The sequence below is a fragment of the Pseudochaenichthys georgianus genome, chromosome 3, assembly GCF_902827115.2.
Source record: "Pseudochaenichthys georgianus chromosome 3, fPseGeo1.2, whole genome shotgun sequence".
Classification (NCBI taxonomy): domain Eukaryota; kingdom Metazoa; phylum Chordata; class Actinopteri; order Perciformes; family Channichthyidae; genus Pseudochaenichthys; species Pseudochaenichthys georgianus.
In genome coordinates this window covers 11,181,410-11,196,617 of record NC_047505.1, presented here as the reverse complement: position 1 = coordinate 11,196,617, position 15,208 = coordinate 11,181,410, and the positions used below count along the sequence as shown (strand labels likewise).

Below are 15,208 nucleotides of genomic sequence, written 5' to 3'. Positions count from 1 at the left end.
AAACTTCATGAGCTTCAGCGGGGTAATGCCATATGAGCTCCCTCACAAATACCCAGGGGTTAAATTGGGCTGGGGCTGTCCGGGGCTAAGCCCGGCACAGAGGACGATGCTCTGACGTCATCCCCCCCACACATTTGTCATATGTTTACAAAAAACAATATATATGTTAAGACTTTTCTCGTTCTTAATATAGACTATATTTAGGGTAGATATGTGTTGACCTTACTTTAAAATAGCAGATCTCTGTGACCGGATATAGTTTGGCTTAGACCCCGGCCCCACGAGGGGCCTCATACAGAAAAATGCAAATGCAAAAAGTAGTACATATGCCAGGCAAAAAGTAGTACATATGCCAGGCCTGTAAGTGGCGCTGCTGCCGCCACAAAATACACCAAAAGCAGCGAAGAACACCCCGGAGCATGGTTGTCATGGTCGCCCTTCTGTTTATTCTCCGCGGTGGACGGCGTGTTCTCCTGCTGTATATTTCTCAGGTAGTCCACCAGCAGATTAAACCCCCCCCTCCCCACAGAGCGGAGCAAGGCAACGAAACTTCAAATAAGAAGCAGCATTTTATGGCACGCTATGCATGGGGCCGCCTTGAGGGGGTTTCCCGACATGTTGTTTCAGTAAATTAAAGGGTGTTACATGTTGTCGTTGCTGTGGACCTTCTTAATACCTTGGAAAATGCCGTTTAATACTTTTTAATAGCCTTAATTTTCGCTAAATTGATTTATCAACTTTTAATACTTTTTAAGACCCCGCGGACACCCTGGTGTGTGTGTGTGTGTGTGTGTGTGTGTGTGTGTGTGTGTGTGTGTGTGTGTGTGTGTGTGTGTGTGTGTGTGTCAAAAGCAAATGGGATGTTTGCATTGTTTTTTTGCAGAAATAGGCCCCTTGAAGGATATTGACAGGTTTTATTTAGTAGTATATTCTTCAAATAAGGAAACCAGTTTCATGATTTTTGAAGTAAAACGTCAGACAGTATAATGATTAAGAAAATATAAATATGTTCATCCACATAAATACATATTCTCACATATAAATTGTTTTGTATTCCACACATTATGGCGGTTAATGTAAACATGGTGCTTACATTAACCACAATGCAACTTCCGAGAGTCGTTTGTGAGATTAGATAGAATTTTATTTTATTTTTTATGTTCTTGTGTCAGCAACATTTTCGTCTTTAATTTTTTTCTTCTTATGAATAAAGAATTGCACTTTCCTCAGTATGTACAATGTGTTATTTGATATTCTTTGTTTCCTATGTTCTTGAAAGCTGAATGTAACATTTGTGAAAGAGATTATCATTACCAACGGGTCACAAAGCAGTGGACATAAAAAGTGTTTTACCGGAGTGCATTTCCCCAGCGGCCCGAAGAACTTGTCCAGCGTGTAGAGGAACTTCACGTTGTCTTTAGCCTCGTTAGCCACGACGGTGATGTCCCCATCCTGACACAAGCAATAAGTCATCATATTAGCAACATCAAGCTAACTGCTGGGACAAAACATTTTCATTTGATTATTTTCAGAAGCTAACCAGCTCTCTCCAGGTGCGTAGAGTTCGGGACTTGGTGACCTGCAAAACTCCCAGAGTCCTTTTCACCTCAGGACGCTTCACATCCTCCATCAGACTGACACACACACACACACACACACACACACACACACACACACACACACACACACACACACACACACACACACACACACACACACACACACACACACACACACACACACACACACACACACACACACACACACACACACACACACACACACACACACACACACACACACACAGACAGACAGAAACACACACATATTGTAACCACACAACACTTCAAGAGTTAACAAAAATTATAAATGATATCTATTTTTAATAATGTTACAATGGATTAGTTTGTATATTGACATTTTAATTTAACTCAGTGAAATTAGATTATTTAAAAAAAATGTTTTAAAGATCAGATAGTGAACTACATTTGCAAGGCTTCTTGGAAATAACAGGACACTTATATAAATAACATTGCTTTTAGGCAGCCATTTTTTTTGTTAACTGAAAATGGTGTGGTTCTATACATTTTACAAGATGTAAATATCATGAAGATCCCTATTCAAAGCATACATCTACAATTCTAGAGTACATTTTGATTGTATTTCAGTCAGCGAGGTAGAGGCAGGCAGTCAGCGAGGCAGAGGCCGGCAGATCTGGCAGCTTAAATAAAGCGGCATGTTTAGGAGAACGCGTTGGTTTGTTGTAAGAGGGACGAGGTGTGTCACGTGTAAATGTATCATTAGTGCTATTTTAGAACTACTAAAATATATACTTTGGTTTGAAATTACTTTTCTTTCTTCAAAAGGATAATTAATTTATGTTTTGAAACTAATTATATATAGTATTTATTTAGTTGTGTGTCTAAGTTAAGGGAGATCATCAATAATCCTCTTCGGCTTTAGTTTTCATGCATATCATCTTTTGTGAATGTCTTTTCCTGAGCTAATATTAGTCAATCAAACAGCACAGATAAATACATCATTATCAGAGTGCTCCTACCTGTTGAAGGTGACCATGCGTCCCTTCCAGTGCTCCAGCTCAGCTGACGGTCCCACGTCGTCCGCCTCCTTCCTCATCTGCTTGCTCTCAGTCAGCACCTGCTTGATCTGATTGGTCCACACGGAGACCACGCCCTCCAGGTGCTCCACCAGCTCGCTGTTATTGGCTGAGGGCAGAAGCAAAAGGAGAGGAAGATTTCGGTGCAAGATCATAATGAATAAACCAGACATCTGCATTTTAAAATTCCCCTTGATGACGTATGCGCAGGACATTTGCAGTAATGTATATAGTAGCAACGTTAATAAGCTCTCCGGTCAGTCTCTGCCAGTGTTTAACAATTGTTTCTGGGTCTCATGTTATTTTGTCCCTAATTATTAAGTTCCATATTCTGATTGTTTTACTGTAATAAGGTTAGTTTTATTTGAAATTATTTTATTTGTGTATCTTTATCTAAAATGGGGAAGAACCATGATTAGAAACCAGAATATGTATTCCCACCGCTGACCCCCTACCTGCGGCTGTGTAGTCTGCGGGGCAGCTCAGCTGGTGGATGGCCTCAGGAAGGTCCACCTGCTGCAGCTGGAACTGTCTCTCTATGTTGACTCTGGCCGAGCTCAGATTACAGATGAACTGATCCACTGAGGACAGGAAGGACTGGACGTCTGGACAGGAAGTGCTGTCCTTCACCGAGCCCCACGTCTGCACCCAGAATGAAGAGCCAGCCGTGAAAATACACGGGGAGGAAAGGTCCAAACGTTTGAGGAAGAGAAGGTGCTAAATCCCCAGTAATGCTATTTCAATTTGTTGTTTATAGTGCAGTTAAAAAATGTGAGTGGCAAACATGAAAACAACCAAATGAAACGTAGTATGAAATCAATAGAACCACATTCAGATACAAAGAAGTGTAACAGAAGAAGAGGAAAGAAAGTAGGGGGAAACAGAGCTCTGATATGCTCGGATTAGGAAGTAGGATTAAATTGAAGAAATTAAAGTACCTGCAGTAAATGTACTTAGTTACTTTCAACCTAGCTGGTGTTTACCTGCTGTGCGCGCAGGGCCGGCAGCATGATGTGAGTCAGCAGAGTCTCCACACTGCTCAGGAGGCTGCAGTCTCCGCAGGCTAACATCCCAAAGTTCACCTCCTGAAACACATCAGGTGCAACATTACACTGGATGATAGCTCTCACGGTAATATGAAACATGTACATACAGCTACAGACCTGTTGCACGTTAGCCGTTGTTATGGCCTTGTCAGTGGCTCTCAGGAAGAACAGACACTTCCCCAGTAAACGCTGAAAATAAAAAAGGGAGGGACACTGTGTTGAGTTTCATATTAAAGATGTCCTTTTATGTTTTTCCCTTTCATGTAGTGTGTTGTATAGGTTTTATTACATTTAAATGGTCTGCAAAGGCTCAAATCCACACATTGTACGTGATAGGCTAAGGGGGAGGACATCTCTAAGCGGTTGACCAATCACAACAGAGCCAGCCAGCTAACCAATCAGAGCAGACTGGGCTCTGGTTTCAGACAGAGGGGGAAAAGAGGTGCTGCAGCACAGGCAGTCTGAGAACAATAAAGATCGTTTTGAACATTAAAGCATGCAGACGTGTCACAGGAGAGGCATATGAACGTGAACACGAGCAAGAGGGCGCCAGAGGTGGGAAGTAGTGAATAAAGTAGCTTTATGTTCAGAAATCTGTTTTTCTCCTTGCACACTGTTTGGCTGCCAACAAAAAACAGCGGATATTTTTGGTTAAATGCTCAATGTAATTGGATTAGTACTCTAATATCATTGACTAGCTGGAACCAGAGGGTTAGGCTTGATTAGGATTATGTCAAAATGATGTATTGTATTAAAACAAACATTAAAACAGTAGTAAAAATGAACAACGTGGTTCAGAAACTGTTAAACATGTCATATTTTTGTTCTGGGAATTTGCTCTAATTGAGGATATATCATCAGTTTGAGATTACACACTTTTTACCCAACAGCAAAATGGTTTTAGACTTTTTAACATACAATGCCAACAAGGCCCTTTTTTCTGAATGCCAGGTGGAAAAAACAATTACCGACTTTTAGATTAGCTACATTTTTACAAATGTATTGTAATTACAGTTTTAAAATGCTAATAGTTTTAAAACTATAAAAACTAAATTAATAGTTTATCAGCTCTGTTTGAAAGCATTTAGCTTTTGTCCTTTTTTTTTTTTTTTTAGTTTAGTCAATTTATTGAACATGTCAGAAACAAAAAAATATATATAACAATAATATATATATATATATATATTCTCTTTTTTTCACTCAGATTAATAATTATAACAAAGTACCAAAAAAAAAAAAATAATAATAATTTTCAGATAGTCTCTTAAAGTCTTCAGGTACTGTGAAGTGTAGTGCATGCTGAAGGAGTTCCACCAAACGAAAAGCAAACAGGATTTGCTGCCATAGCAACTGAACACAGACTGAAGCGGGGCAGGTATTATCTCTGAGGCTGGACAAAGGACAACATTCAGCAGGCATTGTGCTGAGCTTGGACTGAAACTAAATATATATTGACAACTGCTCACGCACCTGCATTCATTAAGTCACATCTTTCACTGCACTGGCTGCAGTCATGAACCAAATAAACCCCATCATGTGTGAAGGTATGGCTGATGACGTGAATGTATTCAGGAATCAAGGAACAATGACCCCACTCACGTTTGTGTTCGGTTGTCTGTTAAATGTAGAAGAATGCAAAAAACCTCTGGGACATTCTTTCTGGAAAGTTACGTTTTTCAACTCTAACTCATGCCTACCTCTGAGCATCCTGTGGTGAGGAAGAGTTTCCTCTGATCTGTAGCGGAGTGTGTTACTTCCACAGAGGACAGATCCTGGAATGAAAGATGGGAAATAAATGATGATAAGAAAGAGAGAGGATGATAAAAAGTAAGAATAGATAAAGGTCAAACTGCACACAAAAGTCATGTAAATCAAAATATATATTGGACCTGCTTCACATCCTGATAGAAGAACATCAGCTTCTTGGACCCGTTTGCAGCAAAGAAATCCTCCACCAGACTGAACTGAAAGAAATACATTATAATTATGCCATTTCTGAGTAAAACACTACAGTTTCAGAGCGAGGCGGCGATGCTACCTTGTCGTCAGAGATGAGGGCGTCCTCCACCTCGGCCCCCCCGAGCGTCCCTGCGTCCTCCAGCCTGCTGATCAGGTATCTGTGTCGGGGATCCAGCGCCGCCCGCCGCTCCTCCTTCAGCGCTCTCTGCTGCGTCGCCATCTCTCTCCGCTCCTCACTGGATAACAGCAGCGGCCTTCTGCCGGGAAACTGCAAACAAATGTCACAATTCAATTCAGTAAACTCAGAAATAAAAAACATAAGTTAAGAAATGCTACTACATGTCCCATAATGCAACTCCACACCCAAAGCATTTGAAGTAGATTTGGACATGTTATGTTTTTAGCAGATAATGTATCGAGCAGCAACTCTCTCAACATATTATTGATTCAGAATTGTAAACCTTTAGCCACAACCTGTCTAAAGGACGCCGTCGAGGCACAGTTTTTAACCGTTGAAGTTACCGTTAAAGTTATACAAGCCTATACGTAGAAAGTAAGAAAGACCAACTAAGTTTGCTTCTTTTGTTAAAGCAAATGCACATAGCACAATATCAACACACTGCCAGAGACCAAGCAAGTCATCCAAATGTGAGTAAAACAAATGTGATTGAAGGAAAACATGTTAGAATGGTCTGTCTAAGGCATCCAAGTGGTTTGACAGAAAGCAAAGGAAGGCAGCCGCGACACAGCCTGTTAAGCCCCAAGGACCCCATCGGCGGGTCCCTTTTTTTCACGACACTGTGTCTCAGGGTATCTTAATATTTAAGAACCTATTAATGTGTTATACCAGATTAACGGGATTAATCTCAGCTAACTGACGATACAAACCATTTTTACCAAAACAAAACACAAGTCTCATAAGAAGCATCTAAATGACCCCTGAGAGAAAAATGCTAACGCACTTTGGCACAGAACTCAAGATCAAAGATACCCTTATTACTTATCGTCAGTGGCAACTGGTCATTAGGGGCACAGCCCCACCTAGTGTCAGCAGAAAGTATTACAATTTTTTTTTTATTAAAAATTAAAAAATATATTAAATATATTTTAAGATAATGTTTAATCATCTGATTCGTCTGTACATTGTTGTTTTAGTCTGTTCTTCTAATTAGTGTCTACAGTGTGTGCCTATTGAGCTGTTTGAGCCATGTGGGACAAAACCCGATCATTTTTGATAACACAAAGACTAATGTCTAAAACCCAACTTAAACTCAAACATACCCAGAGAAAGATGTACACATATTATCATCTGTATTAACAATATAAGGTTATAACAAACAAGCTATTTGCATTTAACAGATTCACTGTGTAAAAAGTACGTTTTATACGACAAAATAATAATTGTAAAACGATATACAAACAATTACGAACCTTCAATCAATGTGGTTTGGACTAAAATCTAGAAATGCCAACATCTGAATTCATTTTTGTATTGAAGCACTCATTCTTAAATGTTCACCCCATTTCACATTTAAAAAAAGCAGAGAGGCCCACGTGCCCTTGAGCGACGAAGTGAACTTATAGTGTTGACTGACCTGAGAGCCCCGCTGAACAGTCACTGCTGCAAACCAGAGAATTAACTGTGAAAAAAGTCAGAGACAGAGCTGCAGAGAATTGGGAAAGTAAATTAAAACCGGCTCTGCAAAGCTAGTTTGGCTGTTGCCTTGGTGACACAGGCAGGGAGGTGTGTGTGTGTGTGTGTGTGTGTGTGTGTGTGTGTGTGTGTGTGTGTGTGTGTGTGTGTGTGTGTGTGTGTGTGTATGTGTGTGTGTGTGTGTGTGTGTGTGTGTGTGTGTGTGTGTGTGTGTGTGTGTGTGTGTTAGTGACTCAGTAACTAAAACACAACAAAGCTGTTGACCAGAAACCAGGAGACTGTGTGTGTGTTAACGAATGCAAACAGGCTGTGACCTGTAATAATAGATAACGTTAACAAGTACGTGAACGACACAACATTTTGGGGAGAGCATATCATATTTGCAACATTAAAAAAACATAAAACAAATAAAGTCACAATTTAGTAAGTCATCTTTTCCTGTGTCTTCGTAACGAACTGATCAATGCAATGGAACATTTCTACGAGAGAAAGATAATAAAAACAATATTTGAATACAGAACATTTCTGAAGTTATTGTATGCATATCAGGTCATAAGGCTTGTGGCCATAAGAATAAAATATGTTCCAATTGAAATAACATCAAACGATAATAGTACAATTGTTAGAAACCAGAAATAGTTTGAGTTTTGAGAAATGACACTCATTCATACGTGAAGGTTGAACTGTAGAGAGACTCAAGACATTCAGACGACGGCTGCACCCCATCGTTTGGTTGTGGGCCCAAATTCCTCAATTATCTCCACACATCTTCTTGCTAATTACTACCAATCATGACAGACATTTTTGTTGCTAGATATCATGTTTTTTCAAATAGTGTTCGGATTGGTCAAACAATACAGTAGGTCCGCAGTGACATTCACTGTCTTACTATACTAAGCACTGCAAGCACAACATTCTTTAGTGATCAACAACGTATCTAAGAATATAAACTAAATCAGCAATTGATTGATTAATTTCAAAACCTTATCAACATTTTGAAAAGACAGACGTATCAGTTATATAATGGTATCAAATGTGGATTCAGAGATCCAGGGTGTGTTACCCCAATGGGCTCCTGCTCTGGTTATTGATTGAATTTCACCTAAATCTATAACAATACACCGAGAAAAGCAGGATGCTTGGAGGTTCCCGGTACTTGTCTCCCACCATCAGTAGACTATAACCTTATATTTTAAGGTTCATGAAATGTATACAAACATTCAAACAATTTAGGCTACACACGTCACTTTCCATCGACACTATGGATGTACAAAAAGCACTTTTTTATCATTGCAGGTTTCTGAAATAAAGTATGGTTTATGAGTAAACCTAAAATGTAAGCACAAAATCACAAAATCCACTTTTCATTATGTCTTTTTTGGGAAGGGAGATCCGATCAAATGCGGTCAAAGACTTATTCTAATGCCGGACCCGAGGTACTCGAGATGTCCGCTTGTATCCTTGCTCAGTCAGAGCTGGAGATGCTTCAATCTCTGTGGATCATCAGGAGAGCCGTTCCTCTCAGGCTTCACCCTCTCTGATCGCGCACTCCTCAGTGAGATCACTTCCACCTGTTAGATAAGAAGAGATGAATCAGTGTTTATCGACTCCCTTCATCAGCTCTCATGTATCAACCCTCACAGACCTGCAGAGACTTAAAGGTGGGGTAGGTAAGTTTCAGAAACTGGCTAGAGATACACTTTATGTTATATTCCATGGAATGCTCTAAACCAGTGCTTCTCAAAGTGTGGTCCGCGGACCACTGGTGGTCCGTGAGCGCCCCCTAGTGGTCCGTGAGTATATTGGTAACATTTCACATTTGAAATAAATAAATACATTTCAGTTTTCCGCACTCCACACTTCCGAGCGAGGTTAAGTTTCACTTTTGATTGCATGATATAGCCCAGCGCAACACCTTCATCACACATGCTGCCACTTGTTTGTACCATTTTCAGGAGATTTGTAATCTGTTCTAGAAAAACAATGTGTTTTTTATATATTTGTGGAGTTAGGTGGTCCGCGAGTGTTTTTTTATTGGTTAAGTGGTCCTTGCTATGAAAAAGTTTGAGAAACACTGCTCTAAACATCCCGATAGCAATGAATATCTTAAGTGCTTTGACAAAAAATCCATAAAAAAATGTCATCTGTAGAAGCCTACCTGCCTGTCAGCCTTCCATCGGGGCACAAACTTAACTCGTGCCCTCATTGGTCATGTGCGCGGTCGTGTGTGTTAGAGGAGGGGCTCTATAAGGAAGTGGCAGATTTTCTCCGGTTGTGTATTTTCAAATTCTAGCGATCTCGAGCCGGTTTCTCAAACTTACCTACCCCACCTTTAAGACTGAAGTCGAAATGGAAATACACTGTACCGAATGCATAATTAATGCAGAAACAGAGAAATATTCACGGCTCTTTAAGGATGGATTTACTGCTGTTAAGCTGTCCGAAGCAGAAGCAAGAAGAAGAGAAGAACATCTGCTGTTGTCTGTGTGATATCACTTTCACCTCTCATCTTTGTATTAAGGCAACAGGAATATAGGACATTGGAACACTTCAATTACCATTACAGTAATGGAGTGTTAGTGAGTCGCTTAGGATAGAAGCATCAGCTAAATAACATGAAAGATAATGTCAAAATTATTTGGGCAAAAATAAATTAAACAAGCACAAACATTTCTAACGCCTTCTCTTAAAGATGAAAAGTAACACTTTGGATTCTTAGACTACAGCAAAAGGGGTTTGTTGTTCTGTACAAAGTCTAAACATTTGTTAAATGTAATTATAGTTATTTAAATTAGAACAATGCTGTGTCTCCAATCGCACACTTATACTAACTGTTTTGAGTACAGTGCAAAGTATGGAGAAAGGCAGTGCACTCTGAGTAACGCTTAAAGAGTAGTTTGGAACGCTGTACACTTCGCACACAACAATCACCATCCTGGCTACCAGCTGTTATTGCAACTGCTGGTTGTGATCCATCATTTTTACTGATAAACTAAATTCACACACTGGACAAGTGTTTACGATGTTAGAGTTTTGTAGGCAAATAACTTGAACCCTTTACTGACCTCAGAGTCTCCAGGCTACAGTCAGGACTCTCCAAAAGATCACAGAGCAGCTTCACTGCTGAATCCTGCAGCTTGTTGTCCCTCAGGTCCAACTTTCTCAGGTGGGAGGGGTTGGACTTCAGAGCTGAGGCCAGAGAAACACAGCTGCTCTCCAACAAGCTGCAGCCACCCAGTCTGAAGAGAGAACAGATATCATTTATATGACAATGGGCCTCACGTAAGAACATGACATGATTAGTTCCTATCCAACATCAGCCTGGCTTCTTCTACATCTAACACATGTCAAAGGATTCATTTGTTGGAGATGAACCCACTCGTCGGCACCGTTGTGAGACCATTTTAGACCACTAACATAATGATAATATATAATAATAATTCAAGTACATCCTTTCAAACAGAACTTTTTATTCAACATTCAACATTGCAAATGAAATAATATTCAAATATATAAATGATATATAATAAATAAAACAAATACATTCAATTATAAAAATGTATTAAATCACACAACCAAAACAATATATTAAATAGACTCAGGCTGGAAAACAGAGCTCTCTCTCTCAAATATATACTTAACCCCAATCTGTGAGGAACGAACTAGCGGCAGAGAAATAATTATATATTAGAAGACAGCAGCATCATAAGAGGGCAACCATGTGACAGAGTGTGTCAGTGTGCTGAAGGATATTTGTGACCAGCTATCCAGGCCAGACTCTAAAGACTTTCCGAGGTGGAAAATGCTGCTGCCGGAGTACTGACTGGAAGTAGTGCTGATATCATCAGAATCAGAATACCTTTATTTGTCCCACAGAGGGGACATTTGCAGCGTTACAGCAGGAAAGAGCCACAGACAGCTTAGTGTTGCATATCTTACATGCGTTAAAAAGTACTAAGTTATAATATAATAAACAATATGCTAAAAAAAAGATAAAAAAGTTATTTAATTTTCAAAAATAAAGATCAAAAACAAATCTACAAATCAAATCCTGTAGCAGTTCTTAGGATTTAGCAGCCCGGTATATATTAGTTATTAAAGATGGTATATGTATATAAAGTCTACCATGTCCACCATATCCTCTTAAAACACTCTGTCCAACAATATCAGTCTCAGGAAGAAATGTTTTTTTAACGCTTATTAAAAGAAAAACATGCATTCTTGTAGTTGGGAGGGGACATTGATAGAGGATTACTGGAAAAGTACACAGTAAGTACTTCATAGTACTTGTGGGGGTTTCACTAGTACTGAGTCCAACAGGATCAATCTCACGAAGAACTAATGGCAACAAAAAAGAATTCCCTCATCAAACTGAGCAGAAGTGGCTTGATGTTGTTCTCAGCAGGGGACTTTGACAAAGTATTTCTCAAAAATACACAGTAAAAGTACTTCAATGTATTGTTAGTAGTAGGCTAACTAATACAAAGTCAAACAGTATACATTTCATTAAGAACTAATGGTAACATTGTATGTTTATCATTCATCAAAGATAGCAGAAAACTTGCATTATGTACTAAGGAGGGGAATCTGACAGAGGATTACTCACAAAGTACACAGTAAAAGTACTTCCTTTTATTTCTGGTAGCGGTCAACTATAGTACCGAGTCCAACAGTGTCAGTTTTATTCAGAAGTTGTGGTAACAAATATTTGTATCACTCATTGAATATAGCAGGAAAGAAAATGAAGAGCAGCTGATTTGAAAAGACAAACTCGAGAGATGGCTGAGTGACCGCAGTGCAGAATCGCTGTATAGTTTAAATCTCCTTAGTTACAATGTTGTCCATTTTACCCATAGGCTTATTATATTTACAGCACTAATAACTACTAACTAATTACTTTTCTGGGCTCAATATGTGTCTTGGCTGTTTTCGTTGTGATCGCTAAATTCACCTTATAATATTATCACTATAACACTGACCGAGATCGCTGGATCGAAACACCGCTGTCATCAGACTGGCAAGGGCTGTTCCATGCTCTGCTCAACCTCCCGCCTTCCCAATGGACTCAGTAGCGCTCCCTGCTGCCGTGGAGCATGTGTGAGTGTGTTAGAGCCATAGGCCCTTTCTCATTTAATCAAATCCCCCTCCTCGACTCCTCAGTCCTCCGGTAGTGACCCGGAAATGAATTTCAGCGCGCCATGTTGAAGGACATCTCATTTCTCTAAATGCACTGCGAGGACTGAGGATCGAGCGTCGAGGAGGCTCTCTGGAGGAGCTATAACCGAGGAGACACTGATGGGTCCTCCACGGCTCCTCCGCGGATGCATTTCCGGAAACAGAGATGTTTCAAAGAGACGTGACGCACGTCCGGACTTATCTCAGCCAATGACAGCTCTGCATGCATCCCCTGGATATTATTTTATTAACTGCTCTCATCGCAACGCAATGTTTACAGAGAGAACAGTCTCTGATAGTGTTACGTTATTATGAGAGTGCTCTGTTTGATTCTGAAATTGTATATATTTATATAAATATATCCTATATACAGTGGGGCAAAAAAGTATTTAGTCAGCCACCAATTGTGCAAGTTCTCCCACTTAAAAAGATGAGAGAGGCCTGTAATCTTCATCCTAGGTACACTTCAACTATGAGAGACAGAATGGGGGGAAAGAAAACAGTAAATCACATTGTAGGATTTTTAATGAATGAATTTGGTCAATAACAAAAGTTAATCTCAATACTTTGTTATATACCCTTTGTTGGCAATGACAGAGGTCAAACGTTCTCTGTAAGTCTTCACAAGGTTTTCACACACTGTTGCTGGTATTTTGGCCCATTCCTCCATGCAGATCTCCTCTAGAGCAGTGATGTTTTGGGGCTGTCGCTGGGCAACACGGACTTTCAACTCCCTCCAAAGATTTTCTATGGGGTTGAGATCTGGAGACTGGCTTGGCCACTCCAGGACCTTGAAATGCTTCTTACGAAGCCACTCCTTCGTTGCCCGGGCGGTGTGTTTGGGATCATTGTCATGCTGAAAGACCCAGCCACGTTTCATCTTCAATGCCCTTGCTGATGGAAGGAGGTTGTCACTCAAAATCTCACGATACATGGCCCCATTCATTATTTCCTTTACACGGATCAGTCGTCCTGGTCCCTTTGCAGAAAAACAGCCCCAAAGCATGATGTTTCCACCCCCATGTTTCACAGTAGGGATGGTGTTCTTTGGATGCAACTCAGCATTCTTTCTCCTCCAAACACGTCTAGTTGAGTTTTGTGGAAATTGATGTGAGATATAGTACCGAAGAAGTGTGTTACATTTGAAATGGCAGAAAGTCTTGTTGCAATTTCCAGATATTAAAAGAGGTCCCTTTGAGTTTCTCTGGTAATTATCAATAGTAGCAGTGAAGTGAATACTGTTCAAACAATACCTGTGTTTGTGTTTTATAGTGATTTCTCTGTTTTATCCTTTCATAAATGTGAGGACTAAAATGGCGATAGACAAAGGGCTGTTAAGAGTAAACTGGGTTTTATTGCCATGTGGGGGAGGTGAAGGTATGCAGGATAGGGTGCTTGGTGGGGGAATAGAATATCTTCTGCTAAGATCTCGAGCATTTTCATGTTTCAGGGAAGTCTACATATCTTGAATAGTATATGTGTGGGTTTATACATTCCTGTGTGTTAATAGTTGAAGGAACAAAAAGTACATTTTTCCTCTACCATATAGAGAGGTTTTTTATAGATTCCTGAAACAATGTTCCCTTTTTCTTAAAAGTAGATTAGCGCATTAGTCTTTTTGTTTGACGTTTTACCTGTTTATCAAAAGAGTGTTTTAAGCTATTTGTGAAGAAGGAAGATGCAGAATTAATGGTGATTTCTGTTTTGAGTGAAAAGATTATCCCTGAGAATGTTTTTCTGGGTTAAACCATCGATAGGCTTTGCAAATTGGGAGGGACATTTCCCCTGATTTTAATGAGGTGCATCCTGCAGGCCTTCCCAACACCTGTGGCTTTCATAGCGGCCATGCGCTGATTCCCTGTGAGATAGCGTTTTGGTATCTCCCAAATGAAACGCCACCCCTTCTTAGTATTAGGGAAATGTGTATCTTGTTGTTGGGTCTCTCTCCATGCGCTGACAAGACGAAAGGATGTCCGCAGCGCGTGAATAAGGGCGGGAGTACTCCACACGTTGCTTATATGATTCTTTGAATTGTATAGTAATGTATTATATTATATCGTATTGCATTATTACTTTGTTTAATTAAAACGGATTATTGTTTAACTGGTATCCTGGTGTCTTCTAATTCCCTCCCTGTTATGATTTCAAGCAGGACTCGTCAAAACAACACGCGGTGAGGAGTTGGGTTGTAAGAACCCCCATCCCCCAACAAGTGGTGACCCGACGTTAGCGAGTGGGAGTTCAAAGGGAGTCACATCAGGAGCCAGCGGACGAAGCTGTCCAGGGGGGCACCTCGAAATACTTTCTGACAACTAAAAACAGAGCTCTATACAAAAATACAGGTAAGCACGGATACCAGTTACACTCAAAATCTGTGATTTGGATATATTCAAATTTTTTAGAGTTGTCAGGAATATTTCTCAGTGTCATAGACTTTATTATAAAATAATGCAATGCATATATTAGCATAGGTAGGTAACGACGGACTACTAATCTTATAAAATAATGCAATGCATATATTAGCATAGATAGGTAACGACGGACTATAAATGTTATAAAATGATGCAATGCATATATTAGAATAGGTAGATAACGATGGACTACTGATATTGATAAAGCAACGGTTAGGAACCTCGGGGATATGCTACACATGAAGCGACGAGAAATGTAAGACGAAGGTGCAAGGCCCCGTTGGTTTTAGAGAAATCAAGTCGGCAATTTCAGTCGGGGAAGTCCAGTGGGTTTCATAAGAAATGA

At 39.9% G+C, this 15,208-nt stretch overlaps 1 protein-coding gene and 1 pseudogene across 1 annotated transcript in view; both read right to left on the bottom strand.

Moving 5' to 3' along the window:
• LOC117462655 (dynein axonemal heavy chain 5-like) overlaps positions 1-7,363 on the bottom strand; it is a 112,591-nt gene extending 105,228 nt beyond the window's left edge. Inside the window, 10 exon segments of the mRNA XM_034104922.2 lie at positions 1,354-1,452; positions 1,541-1,634; positions 2,561-2,726; positions 3,073-3,259; positions 3,601-3,702; positions 3,781-3,852; positions 5,361-5,435; positions 5,553-5,627; positions 5,702-5,890; positions 7,218-7,363. Of these exon segments, the coding sequence (XP_033960813.1) occupies positions 1,354-1,452; positions 1,541-1,634; positions 2,561-2,726; positions 3,073-3,259; positions 3,601-3,702; positions 3,781-3,852; positions 5,361-5,435; positions 5,553-5,627; positions 5,702-5,842 (1,011 nt within the window). The 5' untranslated portion in view covers positions 5,843-5,890; positions 7,218-7,363.
• Positions 7,364-7,634: 271 nt separating this feature from the next.
• The window catches only part of LOC139433542 (ribonuclease inhibitor-like), a 34,227-nt pseudogene continuing 26,653 nt past the window's right edge, over positions 7,635-15,208 (bottom strand).